The 25,231-nt window shown below is 44.2% G+C and overlaps 1 protein-coding gene across 2 annotated transcripts in view; it reads right to left on the bottom strand.

Annotated features, from left to right (window-relative positions):
• Window positions 1-2,750: 2,750 nt before the first annotated feature.
• LOC121285278 (pituitary tumor-transforming gene 1 protein-interacting protein-like) overlaps window positions 2,751-25,231 on the bottom strand; it is a 100,211-nt gene continuing 77,730 nt past the window's right edge. For both annotated transcript variants that reach the window (XM_041201684.1, XM_041201685.1), the window contains exons 3-8: window positions 22,516-22,568; window positions 19,525-19,633; window positions 11,821-11,926; window positions 6,640-6,705; window positions 4,622-4,668; window positions 2,751-3,671 (exon numbers count right to left, since the gene is read on the bottom strand). In XM_041201684.1, coding sequence (XP_041057618.1) covers window positions 3,625-3,671; window positions 4,622-4,668; window positions 6,640-6,705; window positions 11,821-11,926; window positions 19,525-19,633; window positions 22,516-22,568 — 428 coding nt within the window. In that variant the 3' untranslated portion in view covers window positions 2,751-3,624. The remainder of the gene's footprint in view (window positions 3,672-4,621; window positions 4,669-6,639; window positions 6,706-11,820; window positions 11,927-19,524; window positions 19,634-22,515; window positions 22,569-25,231) is intronic.

Here is a 25,231-nt window from a genome sequence, read left to right as displayed (position 1 = left end):
CACAGGTGCAATAAGACTTCCCTATTTTTAAACTCCAGTCCCCTAGCAATACAGGCCGAAATTCCATGTGCCTTAATTACTTGCTGCACCTGCATTCCTTGGTGCTGCACTTTTTTGGAGCCTCTCCCCAATTAGATAATAGTCTGCCTTTTGATTCTTCCTACCAAAGTGCATGACCTCGCACTTTCCTACATTAAACTCCATCTGACAAGTTTTTGCCCACTCACTCAACCTATATTCCCTTACAGATTCATTTCCTCATCGCATGTCCTCCCACCTATTTTTATATCATCAGCAAATTTGGATAATTACATTCTGCCCCCTCCTCCAAGTCACTAACATAGATGGTAAATAATTGATGCCCTAGGACTGATCCTTGTGGCCCTCCACTAGTTACCCCTTTCAAACCTGAAAAACTCCCATTAATCCCGACTCTCTGTGTATTAACCAATCCTCAATCCATTACCCCCAATACCATGAGCTCCTTGGCTTAGTGAACAAGTTCCAGCCTGCGGACCTGCCAGCGCCAACAACGCTGTTCTGTATAACTCGTTTTGGCAGGAAAGATATGGTGAGACAATATAAAATAAAGGGAGAGCCTCTGAAGGAGGTGCAGGAATAGTGGGACCTCAGTGTAAATGTATGTAGGTCATTGAAGATGGCAAGGCGTGTTGAGAGAGCAGTTAATAAACCATTTGGTATCTGAGGCTTTATTAATAGGGGCATTGAGTACAAGAGTAAGGAGATCATGTTGAATTTGTATAAGATAGTGAGGCCTCATCTGGAGTACTGCATCTAGATCTGGGCACCACACTTGAGAAAGGATGTGAAGGCTTTGGAGAGAGTACAGAGGAGATTCACAAGAATGATTCCTGGGATGAAGAACTGTACCTATGGATAGATTGGAGAGGTTGGGACTGTTTTCCTTGGAGAAAAGGCTGAGAGTAGACCTGACCGAGGTATTCAAGGTCCTGAGGGGTATAGAGAGGGTAAATAGTGAGAAACTGTTCCCACTCAAGAGAACATCAAGAACTAGAGGGCACAGATTCAAAATAATTGGCAAAAGGAGTAAATGTGATGTGAGGAAAAATTTTTTCACCAAGAGGGTGGTTGGAGTCTGGAACAAACTTCCTGAAAGGGCGGTAGAGGCAGGTTTGACTGAAGTACTCAAAAGGGAATTGGATTGCTATCTGAAATGAGAGGATGTGCAAGGTTACAGAGATAAGGCAAGGGAGTGGGATAAGGTGCAATGCTCTTTCAGAGAGCCAGTGCAGGCTAGATGGGACGAATGGCCTCCTTCTGCACTGTAGATACTGTGACTGTGATACTGATTAGTGCCAACACACTTGGGAGCTCTGCCCTTGAGGACTGCTGCATTTGTGATTCTGACCTGCCAGGATGTGCCCACTCAATGCAATAATTATACCAACAACAAAAAAAGATGGCCAGGAAAAGATGAGCAGGTATGTCCAGTGGGTGCCCCATGTTCGATAGCTGCAACATCATGACTAAACCTCTGTTCCCACCTCCCAGACATATTTCCTGGGAGAGGCCAAAAAAACAAGCTGGAAAAAAATAAACCAGGAGCAATGAGGGGGAAAAAACTCAAAATATTTCTCTCAGGGGCCCCTCAAGATTTCAGATCAGATGTACCAAACATTAATCTGCGAGGACACTTGCTTCAGTATAGTTTACATAAAATTTATGTTCCTAGACTAATGACCACCAAAAATCTCATCCTAAACCTTCACTTACTGTCGCTTTGCATTTTCCATTTGTCTGTCTTCACTCCCACTTGTAACCCGTCACTGTACCATTCTAATATACAAGGTAAGGGTTTATTACTCTCACCGCCATGTGATTTTTGGTATAAAGGTTTTTTATTGCACCCACAGCCACAAACTGGACAATGTAGAGATTTGAAAAAAGACAACAGCTTACTGCAAAGAGACTTGAAACACCATCTTATCTGGACTGCACTACATCACAGTCCAGTTAAAGAGATGGTCCATCATCTTCTCACTCAATGAGACTGTGGCAGAACACGGTTTTTTTCACCCAGGTTCAGATATTCCCCACAGAGGCAGAATCAACAAAAGCATCATTTATTTTTCTTCAGGCACCTCTATGTAAGAGCCACTTCAGCAGGGCTCTATGGAAACCCCAATGTCCTCACTGAACTGCCTAATAATATAGCAGCATCGGCGGAGAAGAAAAGAGTTGACGTTTCGAGTCCTCATGACCCTTCGACAGAAGGGTCTGTCGAAGGGTCATGAGGACTCGAAACGTCAACTCTTTTCTTCTCCGCCGATGCTGCCAGACCTGCTGAGTTTTTCCAGGTAATTCTGTTTTTGTTTTGGATTTCCAGCATCCGCAGTTTTTTTGTTTTTATGCCTAATAATATAGCTGCGGGACACCTCTCAGCTATTCCTAACTACAGCGATGCATACTGAAACTCCCAGTTTTGTGGTAGGCTGTTTTGTGCGGGAGAATTTCTTGCGGCACAACGGTGTCCCCCTGCAGTGACATCAAGAACCGGGAGCAGGTGGGTCAAGGCCGACCCACAACACCCCCACTGATTTCTGTCACACAAGCGGAAATAATATTCACTTTGTTGCCTGTGAATGGTGCTTTCGTTAACCATGATTTCAGCTTGGCTAAATGTTGGTGCACGACCTCCCCTCAGGCCACACAGTTATCTCCTCTCATCATGCCAGGACACGCAGGGTTTAATTCGATTTGAAATCCAGTTCCCATTTTGTGTTTTTTTTTTATTTTTAATACAGTTCCAGCAGTTAAAAAAAATTATCGTTGCAGCTTTCCCACACACAATAAAGCAATGTGACACTAATAATATATGTTGGTCGTCTTACAGAGTGCAATATGAGATAGAAAACATTATAAACATGGCCTCTTCAAAAGTAAATACACAATTCTATTAAAAATAAAGGCACTGGGGTTTGGTTCATAATTCACGCCCCCTTTTTCCTCTCACTCATACTGCCAATAGAAAATTACAGCACTTTCCATTTTTTGCACTCTTTGGTTTATAAGTGGCTGCATAAAGGGGCTTCTCTCAAACCTGCGATCATCACCGGTCTGCAGAAGCTGCTCAGTAATCCACGTGCAGTGTGAGACGGAATAAAGGAGCAAGACACTGGATGGCACAGGCTTGGCTCTGGGATTGGACATGTATCCAGCTGGAAACATCCAAATAAAATTATTTGAATGAGTTTTTTTTTAAATACTTTGAATTCATTCTGGTTAAGGAAAATCAGATGAAGGAATCTAGAAACCCAGTGGCCAGTCATTTGGTCCATCTTCAACGCTTGCTTCAACTGCTGGTACCAGTCTTCCCAGTGTAAATACTAGTAACTATGAGATACAGGATTAGAAGTTATTCTGCAGACAGGGTTAAACAGTAACTGGTCCACAGTTTGACAAGATTTTTTAAAAAAAAACGTTCCCCTTCCCCAGAGAATTAGAAGCAAACCAGAGGCTTAGATTATTTGATTTCACTGCCTCTGGGGTTTTGGAGGGAGAAGGTTAGTAAGTACGATATATATAATTAAAGACTGAGCTATTGGAATACGATTCATTTGGACTGGAGCTGAGTTGTGTGCATTAGTTGTTTTCAAATTTGGAGTAAGAATTTGGCTCCTTGAATAGGCCTGAAACAAAAGCAAAAATCAAAGTTAGGATTCATGATTCTTACTTTCACCTTCCATAAGTCAACCAAAACCTGATTTAACTTGTGAACGGGCTCCCTGAACAGGTGCTCACAGTAGGTCAGGGCACTCATTGGGAGTGCTTACAGATGGGATGTTGTGCCCATTAATTAAAACAGACGCTAAATCAGAAGCCCATGAGTTTCTGAGCAGGGCTGCCATTCACAAATGGCCAATTGGAGAATGAACCCTACAAAGACAGACATTGTTCTATTTCATGTTTACCAATTTAGCAAGTCTCTCTGTTGGCTGGATTGCATGGCATGGAGACTTGATTCTCTCTCCAGCAGGCCTATGGGGCTCCCAACTACATCCCTTCCTCCTCCCTCAGCCACTTGAACCCACCTTTACATCCTTCCCTGGGCATCTAGACTCCTGTGTACGTTTCTCCAGCCTTTGAATTCCAATCGCTACATGTGCAAGATATTCAAGTTAACCTCCCCTTCACCCCATCTTGTAGGGTAATTATAGAGAGTGGCATCACAAATGCACTGTGGTTTTATTCAACCCAAACTGAATTTTCAAAGCTTTGGAAGTTAGCAGTAGGATGGAATTAACTCTACTTCTAAAGTATAGACTAATGGACTGGATTGGAGCCCATTATGCCATTAGAACTGAAGAGGAAGAAATTGGATAAGTATGTGAGGGAGAATGGGACAGAATGGAAGGATATGTTGATAGGGTTCGATGAGGTAGGATGGGAGAAGGCCGGTGTGGAGCATTAACAATGCCAGAGACCAGCAGGGTTTCTGTACAGTAAAGTGCTTTGTCATTTTATTCATCTGCCTCCCCCAATGAATCCAATGACTGCAGCAAACCAAGAACAGGGGGAGCCTGGTTTCATATTTTGTGATGAAAACAATGAAAAGCAATTTCAAAATCTGTCTCCTCACCATATTTCTTCCTGATTTCATCATGCCTGACTTTCATTTCACTTTTCCTGAAAGATAACAGAAAGAAGCTTGAGACAATGCCAAGTGATTAGGTCGAAAGCTCAGAACAGTGCAGTACAGCAATAGCATGAGGTTCCACAGCAACGCAAGGGGTAGGTTCGGCTTTATTATCTCTTGATAACATTGCCAATCCTCTGCAGTCTATGTCGAAGACTGGGTTCGTCCACTAGCATTCCTGAGTAACAGAACAGATTCACCAAGAGGCTTAGGAAGCCATTAGATTTTGCAGTGGACAAGCACTGGGCAATGCATCATGGACAAAGTAGCAGCTAATCTCTCTCAAAGACCATAACTGGCGAGGGGAATCTGCAGTGCAGGCAGTGAAGCCCAACTTGAAATTATTTAGCTGCCCTTTTGGACAAGCGGCTCAGAAGGTGAACCACACCCCAGGGCCATGGAGCTGTCTCCTCAAAATCGCTGAGGATGAGTGGCTGGAACGGGAGTGACACAGGGAATGAAGTCCATGGGATCATCTGGATCATAGGGACAGATTTACAAGGCTGCAAGAACTGTGGCAATGCAATTCAATTAATTACAACAAAAAAAAAAGAGAAAATGCTGGAAAAACTCAGCAGGTCTCACAGAGTTAACGTTTCGAGTCCGTGCGACCCTTCTACAGAGCTGAAGAGAAGTGGAAACGTGACGCAATTTATACTGTTTTTGGGGGGGGTGGGGTGTGGAGCAGGATAGAAAGCCAGTGATAGGTGGGGACAAAGGAGAGATTGACAAAGATGTCATGGACAAAAGGATTGTTAATGGTAGTGGTTAGTGGTTAGTGCTTAAAAAAAAAGGCGGTTGATAGTGGCCAAGGTTAGAAAGCAGAATGTGAAAGTAGCAGGACAAGGGCCAGCATTCTGAAAAAAAACATGAACAAGTAACGGATGGCCCTTTTGGGGATGGGGTGAGGGGAGGGGGCGGTGGTAGGAAAAAAAAGGATAGAAAATGGGATAGAAGGGGGATAAAACCATGGACAAATGAATAAAAATATGTGGATAAAAAATAAAAATAAATGTAGAAAAAAGGGGTTTAAAAAAAGGGGTGAGCATAGAGGAAAGAGTTCATGATCTGAAGTTGTTGAACTTAATATTAAGTCCGGAAGGCTGTAAAGTGCCTAATCAGAAGATGAGGTGCTGTTCCTCCAGTTTGCATTGAGCTTCACTGGAACAATGCAGCAGGCCAAGGACGGACATGTGGGCATGAGAGCAGGGTGGAGTGTTGAAATGGCAAGCGACAGGGAGGTCTGAGTCATGTTTGCAGACAGACCGAAGGTGTTCTGCAAAGCGGTCACCCAGTCTGCGTTTAGTCTCCCCAGTGTGGAGCAGACCACATTGGGAGCAGCGAATGCAGTAGATCAATTTGAAGGAGGTGCAAGTGAAATGCTGCTTCACCTGAAAGGAGTGTTTGGGGCCTTAGACGGTGAGGGAGAAGGTAAAGGGGCAGGTGTTGCACCTTCTGCAACTGCATGGGAAGGTGCCGTGGGAAGGGGATGAAGTGTAGGGGCCTGATGGAGGAGTGGACCAGGGTGTCCTGGAGGGAACGATCCCTGCGGAATGCCACCAGGGGGGTGAAGGGAAGATGCGTTTAGTGGTGGCATCAGGCTGGAGTTGGCGGAAATGGCGGAGGAGATCCTTTGAATGCAGAGGCTGGTGGGGCGAAAAGTGAGGACAAGGGGGACCCTATCACGGTTCTGTGAGGGAGGGGAAGGTGTGAGCGGAGAGGCGCAGGAGATGTGTCAGACAAGGTTAAGGGCCCTGTCAACCACAGTAGGGGGAAACCTCGGTTAAGGAAGGAGGAAGACACCATTACCAACTAGGTTTCCTCTCAATGCAGCGGTTTCAGAAGGTAGCTCACCACTGTCTTCTCGAGAGCAATTAGGAATGGGCAACAAATGCTGGCCCAGCCAGCGATGCCCACATCCCGCAGAAGAATTAAAAAAAGGCAGTTTTTCAGTTCCTTACCTTTCTTCTTGCCGCATTCTCCTCTGCTCTCTTTCTCTTTCCATTTTCTGATCTATCACATTCAGTCTAAACAAATCAAACATTTTAAAAAGAGACATGCCTCAACAAAAGTTCCAGAAATTTATTACAGGTTGAGTATCTTTTATCTGTAAATCAGAAAACAGAACACATGCAAAAACCGCACTTCTTGTGAACTTCATCGGCCTTTAGCGTGGGAAGTCCCTGACCCAAGCTGACATGAGCCTTGCTGATCGCACCCGATCTTTAGGATGGTAAGTGTAGTTGTTTATCTGCACTTGACACAAACCTTGCTGACACTCTAAACTCTACCCTACAAGCAGAATCGCAGATGGCACCACAGGTGGGAACTTATTACCGGTATCCTGTACTTATTATTTAGCAATACATCTTTCTTTTCTAGCCATTTTATTTACTTTATACTGTAGCCAGACAAGGCTTAAGCTACTGTAAATGCAAGTTTATTCACAGTAACCAAAAACCAAAATGATCTGAAATCCAAAGCGTAATTGGGCCCCAAAGATTTTGAATAAATCTTGTACAGATATTTTTCACTTGTCCTGTTCAATGCAAATATTCTTTGGCAACCTATTCTCATTAGACCCTTCTCACCAAACCTCTTTTTGACACCTTGTAATGCGGCCCAAGATCATTTTTGTTCCAATTTACAGCAATTTATTTATTTTTTAATATTCATTCACAGGATGTGAGTGTCGCTGGCTGGGCCAGCATTTATTGCCCATCCCTATTTGCCCCTTGAGAAGGTGGTGGTGAGTTGCCTTTCTGAACCACTACAGTCCCTGTGGTCTTGGTACACCCACAGTGCCGTTAGGGAGGGATTCCAGGATTTTGACCCACTGACTGTGAAGGAAAGGCGATATACTTCCAAGTCAGGACAGTGAGTGACTTGGAGGGGAACTTCCAGATGGTGGTGTTCCTATGTTTCTGCTGTTCTTGTCCTTCTAGATGGTAGTGATCATGGGTTTGGAAGGTGCTGCCTAAGGAGCTTTGGAGAGTTCCTACTGTGCATCTTGTAGATTATTCACACTGCTGCCACTGTTCAGGTGGTGATGGGAGTGAATGTTTGTGGATAGGGTGCCAATCAAGCAGACCGCTTTGTCCTGGATGGTGTCAAGCTTCTTGAGTGTTGTGGGAGCTAAACTCATCCAGGCAAGTGGAGAGTATTCCATCACACTCCTGACTTGTGCTTTATAAATGGTGGACAGGCTTTGAGGAGTCAGGAGGTGAGTTACTCGCCACAGGATTCCCAGCCTCTGGCCTGCTCTTGTAGCCACAGTATTTAAATGGCTGGTCTAGCTCAGTTTCTGGTCAATGGTAATCCCCAGGATGTTGATAGTGGGGCAGTCAGCGATGGTAATGATATTGAATGTAAAGGGATGATGTTTAGGTTCTTTCTTGTTGGAGATGGTCATTGTCTGGCACAAATGTTACTTGCCACTTGTCAGCCCAAGCCTGGATATTGTCCAGGTCTTGCTGCATTTGGACATGGACTGCTTCAGTATCTGAGGAGTCACGAATGGTGAACATCGTGCAATCATCTGTGAACATCCCCACTTCTGACCTGATGATGGTGGGAAGGTCATTGATGAAGCAGCTGAAGATGGTTGGGCCGAGGACATTACCCTGAGGAACTCCTGCAGTAATGTCCTGGACCTGGGATGATTGTCCTTCAACAGCTACAACCATCTTCCTTTGTGCTAGGTATGACTCCAACTAGTAGAAAGTTTTCCCCCAGATTCCCATTGACTCCAGTTTTGCTAGGGCTCCTTGATGCCACACTGGGTCAAGTGCTGCCTTGATGTCAAGGGCAGTCACTCTCACCTCACCTCTGGAGTTCAGCTCTTTTGTCCATGTTTGAACCAAGGTTGTAATGAGATCAGTGAGCTGAGTGACGCTGACGGAACCCAAACTGAGCATCAGTGAGCAGGTTATTGCTATGCAAATGCCGCTTGATAGCACTGCTGATGACCCCTTCCATCACTTTACTGATAATCAAGAGTAAATGGGGCGGTAATTGGCCGGGTTGGATTTGTCCTACTTTTTGAGTACAGGACATACCTGGGTAATTTTCCACATAGCCAGGTATATGCCAGTGTTGTAGCTGTACTGGAACAGCTTGGCTAGGTGTGTGGCAAGTTCTGGAACTCAAGACTTCAGTACTATTGCCGGAATATTGTCAGGGCCCATAGCCTTTGCAGTATCCATTGCCTTTAACCGTTTCTTGATGTCACGTGGAAGTGAATCAAATTGGCTGAAGACTGACATCTGTGATGCTGGGGACCTCTGGAGGAGGCCGAGATGGATCATTCACTCGCATTTCTGGCTGTAGATTGTAGCGAATGCTTCAGCCTTATCTTTTTTACTGATGTGCTGGGCTCCCCAGTCGTTAAGAATGAAGATAGCTGTGGAGCCTCCTCCTCCAGTGAGTTGTTTAATTGTCCATCACCATTCACAACAGATGTGGCAGGACTGCAGAGCTGAGATCTGATTGTTGGTTATGGAATCACTTAGCTCTGTCTATCACTTGCTGCTTAAGCTGTTTGGCACACAGGTGGTCCTGTGTTGTAGCCTCACGAGGTTGACACCTCATTTTTAGGTATGCCTGTTACTGCTCTAGGCATGCCTTCCTGCACTCGTCATTGAACCAGGGTTGATCCCCTGGCTTGGTGGTAATGGTAGAGTGGGGGATAAGCCAGGCCATGAGGTTAGATTGTGGTTAAGCACAATTCTGCTGCTGCTGATGATGGCCCACAGCACCTCATGGTTGCCCAGTCTTGAGTTGCTAGATCTGTTCAAAATTACCATTCTCCAGAGTAACAGGTATAACAGACCTAGTGAAGTCTTCCACCATTAGAACGGGATGGTTTAGGTCATTGTTCTTGGAATGCCAGTAGATTGGACTCAGTGTGGCCAATACACTCCACCAAAAATTAGCCAATAAAATAGCAGCTCCTGCACAGTGGTACTGCTCAACAACTGGTAGGTACCCGTTCTCATTTCCAGAATAATCCTGAGACCCGGGTTAATGATGGGAGTAAATCTGGATTAAAAGACCAGTCATCCTTGAATGATGAAACTACTAGATTGTCATAAAAATCCAGCTGGTACACTGATGTACTTTAGAGAGCGAAATCAGCTGTCCTTATTCGGTCTAGTTTATATGTGGCTGAATCTTAAATACCATCTGAAATAACCTAGCAAGCCACTCAGTTGCATCAAACCACTATGATAAAGGACAGATGGGGTTCAAGGCAACCTTCTCAAGGGCAATTAGGAATGGACAATAAATGCTGGCCCAGCCAGCAACTCCCAAAAACCTGTGAATGAATAAAATCAAAAAGGCACAGACAATAAAGAGTCTCTCTCTCATACCATTCCCCACCTGAAAACACAACACAAGAATAAAATATGCCTATCAGTATTGCACGTACATATTAGAGGATTCCTCGCAGCTCCTCAACTTCCACCTCAATTGCACAGTTCCTGCTCATTTTAAAACTACATATGAAGAAAGTTGCAATGGATTTCCACTTCTTTACATAACTGGTTTTCCCTTCCCCACTCCCACTCTACCTGCTCCCTCCCTCTTATCCCGATCCTTCCTCCCAAACAAAGCACCAAGTGCTCTCTGTTGTCTCGCTACATTCGGCTAGTCTGGGCGTGCAAAATGTGGATACTTATATCCCAGTGTGCATGTTGTGTCAGTATTTCATGTGCTAAAGAACTATAGGGAATGAAGCACAGCTTGAGACCTCTCTTAGGGCCTGTTCTGGAATTATGCATCCCCAGTAAACCCAGCTACAGGTCAAGAATTCAAATGTCCAAGCCTGTATCAGGACCATCATATACATGGACATCAGCTTGAATGTGATAAAACATCCCAAGCCACTTCCCAGGAAAATTATAAAACAAACTTGACATTGAACCACATAAGGAGTTATTAGGGCAGACAGGCAAATTTTAAACAGAGTCTTCAAGCAGGCGAGCAAGGTGGAGAGGTTTAAGGAGTGCATTCCAGAGGTTAGGACATAGGCAGCTGAAGGTGCGGCCACCCATGGTGGAGCAATTCAAATCGGTACGCTCAAGAGGCCAAAATTAGATGAGTGCAGCTATCTGAGGGTTGTGGTGCTGGAGGAGATTGAAGAGACAAGGAGGGTTGAGGTCACAGAGAGATTTGAAAACAAGGAGGCGAATTTTAAAACTCGAGGCATTGTTTGACCAGGAGCCAGTGTAGGAGAGCAAGCACAGGGGTGATGGGGCAACAGGACTTGGTGTGTGTTAAGACACAGGCAGCAAAGTTTTGGATGATCTCAAGTTTACAGAGGGTAGAATAAGGGAGGCTGGCAAGGAACGTGTTGGAATAGTCGAGTCTAGAGGTTAGGAAGGCATGGATGAGGGTTTCAGCAGCCAATGAGCTGAGACAGGGGTGAAGTCGGGCGATGTTACTGTGCTGGAAATAGGTAGTCTTAGTAATGGCATAGGTGTGCAGTTGGAAGCTCAACTCTGCATCAAATATAACACCCAAGTTACAAATCGTCTAGTTTAACCTCAAACAACAGCCAGGAAGAGGAATGGAGTCGGTAGCTAGGAAATGGAGTTTGCCGTGGGGACCAAAGACAATGGCTTCAGTCTCCCTACTGTTTAGTTAGAGGAAATTTCTGCTCATCCATTACTGGATGTCGGACAAGGAGTGTGACAATTTAGCAATATTAAAGTCGTTGAGGGAGGTGGCGGTGATGTAGATCTGGGTGTCGCCAGTGAAGAGTGAAAATTAATGTTGTGCTTTCAAATGATGTTGCCGAGCAGCAGCATGTAGATGAGAAGCAAGAGGGAGCCATGGATAGATCCTTGGGAACACCAGAGGTAACAGTGAGCGAGCAGGATGAGAAGCCACTGCAAGCGATAAGCTGGCCTGTGATTAGATTGATTAGAATAGAACCAGGCAAGTACAGTCCAACCCAAGAGAAATGTTAAAGGAGGGTGGTGCGGTCAACAGTGTCAAAGGCTGCACGTAGGTCCACAAAGACTAGGAGTTCACCTCTGTCACCGTCACACAAGATGTCATTTGTGACCTTTGCTAAGAGCTGTTTCTGTGCTGGTGGACTAACACTCTGGGTTTTCAATGGAAGATCAAACACTTACTGCTTGCGCTTTCGACTCCTGCAGCAGCAATAGCAGCAGATACACAGTGACAAGATTAGAACTCCCCCAACCACCGACATGGCAATGATCAAAGCTTCAAAGTTCACTGCAAAAGAAAATGAAGAGGTTTGGAACACCTTCAATACATTTGAAACGTAAATTGTATTCAACCTTTAAACCACATTCTGGAGTTTAAAGGAAAGGAAATGGTTTTGTGAAAGGAAAATCATGTTTAACCAATTTATTGGAGTTTTTTTGAAGAAGTAACATGCACAGTGTATAAAGGTGAGCCCGTAGACGTACTGTACTTGGATTTCCAGAACGCATTTCATACGGTGCCACAACAAAGATTATTACGGAAAATAAAAGCGCATGGTATAGCGTGTAACATATTAGCATGGATAGAAGGTTGGCTGGTTGGCAGAAAGTAGAGAGTATGCATAAATGGGTCTTTTTCTGATTGTCAGGATGTGACGAGTGCAATCCCACAGGGGTCTGTACTGGGGCCTCAGCTTTTTATGATTTACATCAATGACTTAGATGAAGGGAGTGAAGACATAGTAGCTAAATTTGCAGATGACACAAAGGTAGGTAGGAAAGTATGTTGTGAAGAGGACATGAGGAGGTTGCAGATGGATATAGACAGGTTGAGTGAGTGGACAAAGATCTGGCAAATGGAATTTAATGTGGGAAAATGTGAAGTTGTTCACGTTGGCAGGAAGAACAAAAAAGCAGAGTATTACTTAATGGAGAATGGCTGCATAATTCTGAGCTGTAGAGGAATCTAGGTGTTCTAGTATGAGTCACAAAAAGTTCAGTTCAGCAAGTAATTAAGAAGGCTAATGGAATGCTATCCTTTATTACGAGAGGGATTGAACATAAAAGCAAGGTTGTTATGCTTCAGTTATACAGGGCATTGGTGAGACCGCACCTCGAATACTGTGTGCAGTTTTGGTCTCCTTATTTAAGGAAGGATGTAAATGCATTGGTGCTGGTTCAGAGGAGGTTTACTAGATTAATACCTGGAATGAGTGGGTTGTCTTATAAGGAAAGGTTGGCCAGACTGGGCTTGTTTCCACTGGAGTTTAGAAGAGTGAGAGGTGATTTGATTGAAGTATACAAGATCCTGAACGACCTTGACAAGGTGGACGTGGAAAGGATGTTTCCTCTTGTGGGTGAGTCCAGGACTAGGGGCCACTGTTTTAAAATTAGGGGTCGCCCTTTTAGGACAGAGATGAGGAGAAATTTTTTCTCTCAGAGACTTTGGAACTCTCTGCCTCAGAAGGTGGTGGAGGTGGGGTCATTGAATATTTTTAAGGCAGAGGGAGATAGATTCTTGTTAGGCAAGGGAATCAAAGGTTACCAGGGTTAGTTGGGAATGTGGAAATCGAAACAGAAGATGATCAGCCATGATCTTTTTGAATGGCGGAACAGGCTCGAGGGGGTCTACTCCTATTCCAATTTCTCATGTTCTTATGCAACAGCACCCAGACCCAATAAGGTCGATTTTGCCCTCAATTGCATCCAGCAGCGTACATAGAAAAATCACAGGCGTGTTAATGAGGTAAGGAGCAGTACTGCCCCCGTGTCGGGGGGGAGTGGCTCAGAAAATCTACCCTTGCGTACAAATTCAAAACACCTGTCCAGGCAAGCTGGCACACAAAGATAAACTCTGTAATGTTCTAAACAGGAAATCCAACTCAATTAACCAGGAAGTGATGAAGTAAATAGCCAGCTTGAGCAAGTAGTTAAGAGCTCATTATAATAAATTCACACTTTTACCCGCATGTGTGATAATTTCAGTAGGCCGTACACAGTGGGTTATAGCACTGCTTGACCTCAAGTCAAATCCAGCAACATTAATGCGATAAAGCCTCATCTCTCGCCAAGAGCTATCTTGCCACTTCTGGTTCGGATAATAGCATTTTCATTAGCTATAATCTTACTTTCCCTGGAAACTCCCCTCACCCAACATTCCTTTCTGAAGAGGTTGACTTATATTGTGCCAGGATTCCCAGTGACCTCCTCTAATTGCTTCTTTCATTTCACTTGGCTGATCAAACACATATCCCAACTGCGCCGAATGGCAGTTCTCAAATAGAAACAGAAAATGCTGGTAAAACTCAGCAGGTCTGACAGCATCTGTGGAGAGAGAAACAGAGTTCACGTTTCGAGTCTGTGTGACTTTTCTTCTCAAATTTTATCCGAATCACACCCCGTTTTGATGAGTTTTGGTTACACGGAGCTCTGTCGAGTTGGTGCGTTCCCCAAACCATTTCAGGCACTTGTCCTTTTTTCTCCCCTTCGATTCTCCGACTACTTCAGTAGCTCTGCGGGTTAACTGATTGCAAGTTGTTTCATGTGTCTCGACTAAGCAGCAACCCCACTTGTATCAAAACATAAGCCTTACTGCTGTGTCTGCATTTTTAATTTTCATTGGACCAAACAGAGTTATGTACATCAGGAGCTGTGACAAATAAGACTGAACTAATTGGGGAAATTGGCACTGTTTATTCCCAACCTCATTGCTGAGTAAGGAACCAAGTGAAAACAGAATCCAAATAGAACATGAAGGACAAGCACACAAAGTCTGGCTGCTGAGGCAACAGCACATTGCTTATTTTAAGTGTGTACAGAGTCCAGTCAATGTCATGTTACATGAAGCAATCTACATGTTTCAATCAAGTATGAATTCAACAAGGCAGTGTACCAGTAGTTTTATAGCAAGTGTGTTTCCAAAATGACATGACCAGTCAATCAGAAATTTTAACCTGCTTTCCACATTCATTCATATTGAAGTTGACCTGTTGAGCAAGAATATTAGATTACCTCTTTTAGTGACAATCTTGTCCCTTAAATGTACTTCAACCTCCCCCATCGAAAACTTCTTGCTTTCACGCCTCCGTTCTCTATCTTGCAACTACCTCTTTTTGTGAACCATTAACTTCCACATGAAATTAAATATTGGTAATTCTACGTGGAATGGAAACTGATCTTAGCAATGTAAATTTTTAAAGGCAGCGCACAGATTCCTTTTCTTGGGGTCCAAACTATAGAAATGCAGAAGTGCTTCTGAAAAGAGATTGTCCCAGTGATATAACGGGTTCGCGTGTTTGGTTTTTCATTTGTTTGTGCACATTGCATCAGCTCTAAAGAGCGAGGAAGAACGCATTTGTGATATGGCATCTTGCTTTATCTGCCCATCAGCATCACCTTCATTCCTTGAATGGTAATGATGCCTGCATTCCATGTACCCCTACACACCCAGTCTATCTGCTTCCCCTAGTCTGAGAATTGTGTGGCTGCATTACACTTTACAACTCTCCCACTTCACTGATCTCTTGATTTAGATCACATCGCTCAGGAGAGGCACCTAAGTGCCTTCTCGCTGAGGATGGGGTGGGGGAAGAAGGGAAGTGAGAACAAGAATTATACTGAGGCTACCCAGTCCCACATGTGGACTGAGGAGGCCAAGAAACAAGTTGGAGAAATTGTATCACACCCCACCACCCACAGATTTAGACTAAATATCAATTATACTCAAACCAATTAAGTTCACAACAATCAAGTGAACATAACATAACCAAAAACCCAAAAGTTTACATTGTGAATTTTTCTTCTTAGACTCTACATTCCCAACTACTCCCTCCACCCCCACCCTCTCCTCAGCAATTTTCAAAAGCTTTCTTCCAATCACCAATTCAAATGACCACAGCATTTAAAATCTGGGCTGACAGCCAGGGGTGCTACTGAGGGAGGGGTCGTCTTTTGGATGGGATTATTAAATCAAAACCCTGCCTGCCCTCTCAGGTAGGAGTAAAAAAATCCCACAGCGTTATTTTGAAGAGGCGCAGGGGAGTTCACCCCAGCGCCCCGCCCAATATTTATTCCTCAACCAGAACCAAAAAAAAAGATTCCCTAGTTGATTGCTGTTTGTGGGAGCTTGCTGTGTGCAAACTGGCTGCCAGCTTTCCTACATTACAACAGCGACTACAATGCCACAAACAAATGCTAGCCTTTCTTTAATTTACAACCAGCTTGGTTATCTGTGGGCAAGCAGGCCCTGTACTTAGATTGCAACAGCACAATTGTAATAAGCTATGATAGCATGTAGTTAACCAATAGTCTGTATGTAACAACCCCTACGTCCACATTGCTATTATGCCACAAAAATCTACATATTGGCAAGGACTACAAAGCAGGCCCTGTATTTAGATTGCAACAGCACAATTGTAATAAGCTATGATAGCATATAGTTAACCAATAGTCTGTATGTAACAACCCCTATGCCCACACTGCTATTATGCCACAAAAATCTACATATTGGCAAGGACTACAAAGCTATTTACCTAAGGCAAGTGCTAAAAGTGGGTTAACCCTCAGGTGAAATTGTTTTTACTAGTTTGCTTGTTTACTAGTTTACTTGTTTTTACTAGTCAATAACAAAGGCTCCCAAAACACTGTCTTCTGCCTGAATCAAACTGAAAGGGCGTTGGTGCCCATTCAAGTGTCTCACCAAGTGCTTTCTGACAAGGGGCAGGGTTGTGTCCCTGCTTCGTAAAATCTTGGTGATATTGTAAAGTCGTAAACATAGGGAAGAGTACAAAATGTTGGAGCCACACAAATTTCAGTGAACTCCTCTGGAAAACTGGAACTATCCTCTGGTCTAGTGCAAATGATAGAAAAAAAATCGAAAGTGGCATAGGTTAGATGTGTGATTGATAAGAACACCGAAAAAATAACTATCGGTGGGTTTAATATACTGCAACCAATCACACTTCTGGTTTGTGACTCATACTAAATGATCCTGTGCTGACTCTCAGAATTAAACATTATGAACACCCTTTCTTACGTGCGCATTTCCATCGAGGGATGCTGAATTGATTGACTCCCTCTTCCTGGGATTCAACTGCTCTCAGAACTCTGCTGCCTTCCCTTTGAACCATTACTAGATGCGGGCACAATTCGGATCAATTCACCCGGCCCGTGCAGAAAGCACCTCATTCCCACTTTTGATACTTCCCACCCTCCACAAAAAAGCTGACTGAGGCTGGGATTCAACCTAACTCTTGAAAGCAAGTACCAATGTCACTCGACATTATTGAAGTGAATGAAGACATCGCAAATTGGTAGGAAAATTCCCTGACAGATCCGCTTGCAGAAGTTGAGGGGTATAATGAACCAAAGCAGTGGCACAGGACTGATTGTAATGATAAAGCTGGAGGGAAGGGGGGGAGCACCAAAAGTGACACTGTTTCTCCTGGTTGCTCTGTCACACCAAATTATGAACATTTGGCATCGACGGGTTTTCATTTTCTCAGAAAGTTGCCCAATGGAGATTCTGCATCTCACTTCCCCGTGACCAATTCACAAGAGCCTGAAACTAACTTGCAGTTCCATTCTAAAAATAGTAACTGCCTTTTAAAAACAAGCTGTAACTGTGCCAAAAACAAAAGCTTTGCCCTTCAAACCACATAATCGCACCTTTTGTGAAATGGAGCTCTCTGCTGCCACGCTGTTAAGCAATTTTGCAACTCGACAGCCTAAACACCAAATCTGTTCTACGGTGGTAATGAAACAAGAATAAAAACAGAAAATTCTGGAAATACCCAACTTTTCTTCGGAGCTCTGAAGAAGTCGAAACCTTAACCCTGCTTCTCTCTCCACAGATGCTGCCAGACCTGCTGGGTATTTCCAGCATTTTCTGTTTTTATTTCAGATTTCCAGCATCTGCAGTATTTTGCTTTCATATTTACGGTAATGAAACAAGTTTTGTTTTGCCTCCCCCACACCACCCCTTAAAGCTCTCTTCGAGAAGGAAACTTCTTAATTACAGGAGGCAGCTCATTAGGACAAGTGGTTCAGCAGGCAGCAGAAAGCAAAAAGCTTTCAGGCTGCTTTACCCAAGTAACACCTACATGAAGATGGACAATTTTAACAACGCTCGATCAGGGAGAACACCACATCTGATCCTGTCCTCCTGTGGCACACCGACACAGAACGTGCTCCAGAGGCTGCCGAAGATCAAGAGCTTGAAGTCAAGTCTAGCATGTGCGCTGACATCTGATCCTGCATTAGATAGCTCAACAGGGAACAAAGGACGAAATCACAAACTCTCCCCCCACCATGGCAAACAAAAGAATATAATCTTCAACTCTGAAATGTGCGTGCGGCTGTGTGGGGAGCTCTCCAGCTCCTGCAGCCACACCAGGGAGGGACTGGAGTAGGCGGCAATGGTACGGGGTTTGTGGTAGAGGCAGGGACCAAAGTTTAATTGGAGGGAATTAAAGCTCATACAAAACTGGGTGTCAGAAAATCTGGCTGACAACACAGAGATAGGGAGGTGGAGGTGGTTGGCGTCAGCGTACAGGCAGAAGTTTACCCTGTGGCTTCAGGTGAACTTGCTACGGGGCAATACGTAGATGAGAAAGTGGAGGGCACCAAGGACAGATTGCTGGGGAATACAGATGTCATGGTGCAGGGGGCAAAAGAGGTGCCATTGGTGGAGATACTTTGGCTGCAATTGGCTGGCTAGGAGTGCAACCAAGTGAGGGCAATCCCACTGAATGGAAGGAGTGTTGCTGGCCAAAGATGGTGTTGATTGACAATGTCTAAGGTTGATGAGCACCACATGCATAGAGGATGTCCTTTGAGACTTTGGTCAGGACTTTCAGTGCTGTGAGGAGGACAGGAACCTGGTTGGAGAGATTCAAATAAGGAACTGTGGGAAAGAAGGGAAAACTTTGGCTAAGAAGGGGAGGCTGGAGACCAGACAGTAACTTACAAGGACAAGAGCTGTTCAGGGCGAGTCTTTAGAGAAGCAAGGTGATAAAAGACAGTTTTGAAAAGAAGGAAGCCATTTATAGGATCAGCTACTATTGGGGAGAGCAAGGGAAGTTGAGTAGTCAGTAGTTTAGTAGGAATAAGGTCAAGAGAGCAAGAGGTGGACCTCATGAACAAAATGAACTTAAGACAGATGAGAGAGAAACTAGAGAAGGATGTGGAGTCAGGGCAAGGGCGAGAAGCAGTGCAGGATGCAGAACAAATAGTCTCAGTCATGGTGAACAAGATGTTGCTCGTACTGGTTGTTGAAAAGGGGGACTAGAAGGGGCAGTGGAGAAAGAATTAGTCAGATGTTTGGCAAGGGAAAAAAACAGGGTGGAGATTATGTTTTCTCTTCAGGACCTGGAGCAGTCATCAGTTCTTGCAGAGGAGAATGGGGCTCAATAATGTAAAGCTAGCCAGTTCTGGCAGCTAAATCAGTTGTGCCTTCAAGATAGGCTCAAACATGTGCCCTCTGGATTTGAGGGAAGGAAAGATGGATGCCACATTAGGGAAATAAGTAGGTTGGGAGAATGTTATTTTTATGGTGAGGGGTACAATGGCAGGGAGAGGCAGTGATTGGATCAATCCACAACTGCAGACGTATCAGAGCTGGTAGTGAAGGAGTGAGAACTAGGTAGGAAGGGATTAAGGGAGGACAGGAGGGTAGTTACATCAGAGAGGGGGAAAAGGTGCGTCAGGATGGTGATTGATTTAATGGAGGATGAGGAGCTACTCAGTGCAGAGGCCATGGGGGGAGAGGGCAGAGGATTTTGCATTGAGGAAGAAATATTAATGTTTCATTTGGAATTGTATTCAAGAAATGGAGTAAAGAAGCATTTCACAATAAGTAAAGATGATAAATACACTCTAGGCACTTACCCCAGCAGACTCCCCATCGTGCATCAGACAGATGACACAAAGACTTGGGTGGCAGGATTGTCCTCACTGGGTAGTCAACACATTTATTGTTGGTGTTACACCACAGACACTGCAATATTAAAGAAAACTATTAAAGCACACACAGCAACACGTTCTGAATTGACAGACATGAGTCAGTGAACTGAGGGAACGTCTCTCTGTGCATTTCAGTAATTTGTTTAGTGCAAATCCATCAAGATTTTGCAGTTCTCTGCTTCAAAACTGAAAAACTTGTTCACTGTTCAAAACAGATGCCAGGAGCTTCCTGATTTAAAACCCAGCTAATTGTGCTAATGCAGCTTTGCACTGCGTGTAAAAACAAAACTCTGCTGCTACTTTTGAGTTTCAAACAGATTTATTGAAGTTTAGTTTTTCCTTGTTCTAGAGAAGCAGGCTAGACAATAAGTCGTTCATAAAGATGGGCTAAAATAGAGATCAGGTTTCCTTTATGCAACAGTTGAGGCGATCGTTTCACATTTCATGAAAACAGAGGCATCTTAGTGCACTGTATTTGGAATACTATATAAAAATTAAGTTGTTGATTTAGTACTGGGAACAGTTCTGATTTCTGATGACCCCATGAATAAGATTTCTGATTACAGAGACAGTGTAGGAACACTGATGAAGGTAGAGAAAAGATGAGAAGAGACCACCAGAGCTGAGAGGTCACAACTTCAGGAAAGATTTCCCTAGAAAAGAGAAAGCTGAGTAAGTGACCTGATAGGGGTCTATAAATGGTGTGTTCAATTGGGTAGGTATAGAGAAAATGTTTCCACTTGTGGGGGATCCTCCCCCTGCGTCCAAAGTGCTGCTCCGGTTCAATCTGCACGCCCCGCAGATTCTAGGTTTGCAATTAGCAAAGTTACCCTCTCATGGGAGAGCCACCTTGGTTACAACACCGGTGGAAATGGGAGGTTGCACTAGGAGACTAGAGGTCAGAAATATAAGATAGTCGCTAATAAATCCAATTAAGAATTCAGGAGGAACTTCTTCACCCAGGCAGCAGTGAGGATGTGGATCTTGCTACTACCACAGGAAGTGGCTGAGGTGAATAGCACAGATCAGTGACGGGTAACCTAGGCCTGTGAGTGGCCCACACGAGTGGCCCTCCTTCATCTCAGTGGGCCGCAAGGTTGAAATTGGGCATGTGCACTAACCATGACCACATAAGGTTAAATACATTTAAAACATGCCGAATATTTCATAATGAGGTATAGAAAATGCTTAATCATTCATATTGTAATAGAACTGTCAACAACTTCAAATGGTAAAAACAAAAGAAACATTCACGCTTCCCTTACATCATGCTCAGTGTGACTTGTGGTTGGATCTGTCCTCCGCAAGCTTTCTTAGATTACGACTCGGGGATGTGTGGACGCTTCACAATTCAGCGCTGAGGTTTCCATCCATTAGTCTGTTGTGCTTCTTGCATCTGATGTGTCCCATTGCAGAGAAAGACTGCATGTGTATGACTCACAATACGCCTGCTGAGTTGCAGACATTTAGCTTGTTTGACATTTTCCTCTTGGTTTTTAAACCCCACCGAGGATTCAATGATGCATTGTTTCACTGATCCGCCATCTGAGAATGGCTTTCCATTCCCGGCAAAGGTGACATAAAAAAGCGCAACCTCCCATGTCCACCGGTGTCGTAACCAAGCTGGCTCTCCCGTGAGAGGGTAACTTTGCTAGTTGCGTATCTAGAATTTGCAGGACATGCAGATTGAACTGTAGCAGCACTTTGACTGGACGCAGGGGGAGCGCACAGCTCTCAGAATGTTGTGCGCAATCAGCACACACCTCACTTCACGTGCCCTTGCTTAACATGTGTATCACTTTACTAATACCGGTAGGAAAAAAAAATTACACGGGTGGAAACTAGCGGAACCTGGCAACCCTGCGTATGGGTAACGGTCAACAAAACATCTCGCAAGTTGCATTCAGAACCCTGATGGGCTGGATGCGGCCTTCAGGCCACAGGTTGCCCAACACTGGCACAGAAACTTTTAAAGGGCAGCTAAGCACAGGGGAGAAAGGAATAGAAGGATGTATTGATAGGGTTAGATCAAGTCAATAGAGTGGAAGGAGGCTTGTGTGGACATGGACTGGTTGAGCCAAGTGGCCTGTTTACATGCTATACATTCTATGTAATACACACACGCCCTCATGCACACACACCTGTATAGAAACAGTAGTGTGATACATCATGTGTGTACACATTCCTGACAAAGTATCAGATGAACACATGCCAGAGTGCTTTTGAAATTTTTTACAGATTTCCCAATGCAAACAATGGTATCGACAATGTTACAAACTCTGAACCCCTGGCTTCTGACAGGCAAGGTTTCCCCTCAATAGTTTTAAACTTGTCAGGCCTTACAAATGGTGAGAGATCCTCTTTAAGGAAAACATCACAGTGTGGTTTAATCGCTTATTATTTCTGTTGTGCCTAATTTTTAAACACTGCAGCAGAGATTAGCAAGACTACTCATTTAAAATTATATGGTGAAGGTAGAGTTGAGAAATTCCGAGAGAGAGAGAGAGAGAGAGGGCTATTGGACCATGGAAAGATCTGCCACAGTGATGGGTCGAGTCAGAGACATCTGCATCTCTTGTAGGAAATTTGGATACATATTTCAAACAGCGAAAGATGCAAACTTTGGGGGGCAGAAAGCAGGGCAGTGTGATCTGTTTTAGATTGCTCTACACACACACAATAAGTAAAGTGTCTCCCTCTGCGGCTTAACATTTGTGAATCAATGGTAATTCTGTTCATATTGCATCCATCCAACTGCTCTAGCCTCAGTGTCAATGTTCCACACGAGCCTCCTCCCTCTTTACTCACCCTGATCCCATATCCTTCTATCCCTTTATCCCTGTGGTCTTATGCCTGATATCACACCTATCAGGTAAACTGGGCTACAGCAACGCAACAATTAATTATGTTACTCACCGAAACATTCCTCAGACATTGTTCGCAATTGTTGTTGCTGGAAGCAGTGCAACCTGAAAGAGGGATACTTGGTTAATCTTTCAGAATGGAGGACATACTTCATGCTCTCACTACCTATGTAGGACATACACTGCTTTCTTTCTACATTTTTTGTTATTCATTCACGGGATACGAATGTTCCTGGTATTTATTGCCCATCCCCAATTGCCTTTGAGAAGACAGTGGTGAGTCGCCTTCTTGAATACAAGAGTGGTGTGCTCAACCATTGCAGAGGGCCGTTCAAAGTGAGCCACGTTATGGTGGATCAGCAGGCACATATATAACCAGACTGGGTAAAGACGGCAGATTTCCTTCCCTGAAGGACATCAGGAACCAGGTGGTTCCCGCAGTTTCTTATTCACCATTACTGTTAGTAGTTTTCTTTATTCCACATTTAATTAAGTGAATTTTAATTAGTTTGGCCGTTTTAAACCAGATAATGCAAAATCGCATGTTAACAGTTGGTAACTAAAAACTGAACAACATCGCTGAAAAAAAGAGACATGTCGAAGCTTTCCATCTTGCACTTATCAGGACACTTCACAAGAATACCGATATAAGGGGAAAACAACATTTATATATTGTTATTCTTGCGAATTGTCCTGATGAGTGCAAGGTTAAGGGCTTCAATGTGTCTTTTTCAGCAATTCTCAAGCTCTGTATATTACAGAATCTCACAGTGCAGAAGAGGCCCTTCAGCTCATCAAGTCTGCACCGATACATGAGAAACACCTGACCTACCTACCTAATCCCATTTACCTATCAAATGACTAACTGAACAATGCACACATTTCCCCACCACCATCACCCCCACCTCCTCCCCCATGATGTGTGATATATGCACTAGTGCACAGATGTTTTATTTAACCTATTCTTTTAAAATTGATGGGAGCTTGGGTGCCAAGTTCCTCCATGTAAGAAATGTCAATATTAGAAATTGAGGTTTTTGTTGGATTTTCTAAATCTTACAATACTCAGGTGGAAACCTTGAATGACTTGCTCAGAATGGTGTTCCGAATGGTTTAGGGTTTCAAAATGGATAGAATTATTTTTAAATCATGCAATGAAACCAGGTGTACAGAGTTCAGGAACTGAGATGGCTGTATAAACCATCACCAAAATTTAACACTGAGAGATTACAAGAGGTCTGACATCTACAGTGATTAACCCAGTATCAGCTGTGGGTCAGTGGGCAGCAATCTCGCCTCTGAGTCAGAAGGTTGTAGGTTCAAGTCCCATCTCTTCCTAGATTAGAGCACAAAATCAAGGAAGTACTGCAGTACTGAGGGAGTGCTGCAGTATCAGAGGTGCCACCTTTCAGATGGGACATCAAACTGAAGTTCTGTCTGCCTTCTCAAGTGGGCATGAGAGATCTTGTGGTACTATTTTGAAGAGTAAAGGGTTTCTCCCGGTGTTCTGGTCAAATATTTATCCCTCAATCAACATCACAAAAAACTGATTATCCAGCCATTGCTGTCTGTCTGGGAGCTTGCTGTACAGAAATTGGCTGCTGTATTTCCTACATTACAACAGTCATCACAATCCCAATGTACTTCACTGGCTGTACAGCGATTCAGGGCTCGAGAATGTTTGGATTTGGACAGTCATGCTAAGCTTTAACAATTCACAATCACTGAGGATTGATTACACAACTACTGGGAAACTGTTATGAATGTCATCTGACCAGCAAAACCAGAAAGAAGGAATTTATAACTGGCACCCAGTCACATTAACATCAGCACAGATAATGAACTGGAAATTTATTAAAAGTGCCACAGAAAACAGAATAGGATATGTGGATCTCCCCTAAAATCTTTGTCATGTTAACAATCCCTTGTAGAAGTAATTTCTTTTAATATAATTGGACATAACACACATTTAGCTTTGACATCTGCACAGACAAGTTTGAAATAATCGTTTTTGGGAAAGCCAGTATACCATACTCAGAAGGTAAAAGTGTTTGGTGGTGTGAAGGGAGACTAGACAGCATACCAAACTAATCAGCACTCAGTGAGAGATCGCCAATTCATCGATCAATATAAAACAATGTTCCCAGGTTAGGATTCCCAGTAGAACATTGACCAGAGAAAGAAAGGAGAACAAGGAGATGGAGTGGAGCAAGAGACAGGGGGCCAGGCAGCTGGGGAGGGGTGGGGGTGCCGAGAGACAGGGCAAGAGGGAGAGAGAAAGAGAGAGAAGGGGGGACAGGGCGAGAAGAAGAGAGAGGGGGACAGGGCGAGAAAGAGAGTGAGGGGGAGAGAGAGGGCGAGAGAGAGAGAGGGAGAGGGCGAGAAAGAGAGAGAGGGGGACAGGGTGAGAAAGAGAGAGAGAAAGGGACGGGGCAAGAGAGAGAGAGAGAAAGGGACGGGGCAAGAGAGAGAGAGGGACAGGGCAAGAGAGAGAGAGGGACAGGGCAAGAGAGAAAGAGGGACAGGGCAAGAGAGAAAGAGGGACAGGGCAAGAGAGAAAGAGGGACAGGGCAAGAGAGAAAGAGGGACAGGGCAAGAGAGAGAGAGAGAGAGGGGGACAGGGCGAGAGAGAGAGAGAGAGGGACAGGGCAAGAGAGAGAGAGAGAGGGGGACAGGGCGAGAGAGAGAGAGAGAGAGGGGGACAGGGCGAGAGAGAGAGAGAGAGAGAGAGAGAGAGAGGGGACAGGGTGAGAGAGAGAGAGAGAGAG

This window comes from Carcharodon carcharias, chromosome 12 (genome assembly GCF_017639515.1).
Source record: "Carcharodon carcharias isolate sCarCar2 chromosome 12, sCarCar2.pri, whole genome shotgun sequence".
Classification (NCBI taxonomy): Eukaryota; Metazoa; Chordata; class Chondrichthyes; order Lamniformes; family Lamnidae; genus Carcharodon; species Carcharodon carcharias.
Note: the sequence above shows the minus strand (reverse complement) of the source record. Positions and strands in the feature narration are given on the sequence as shown.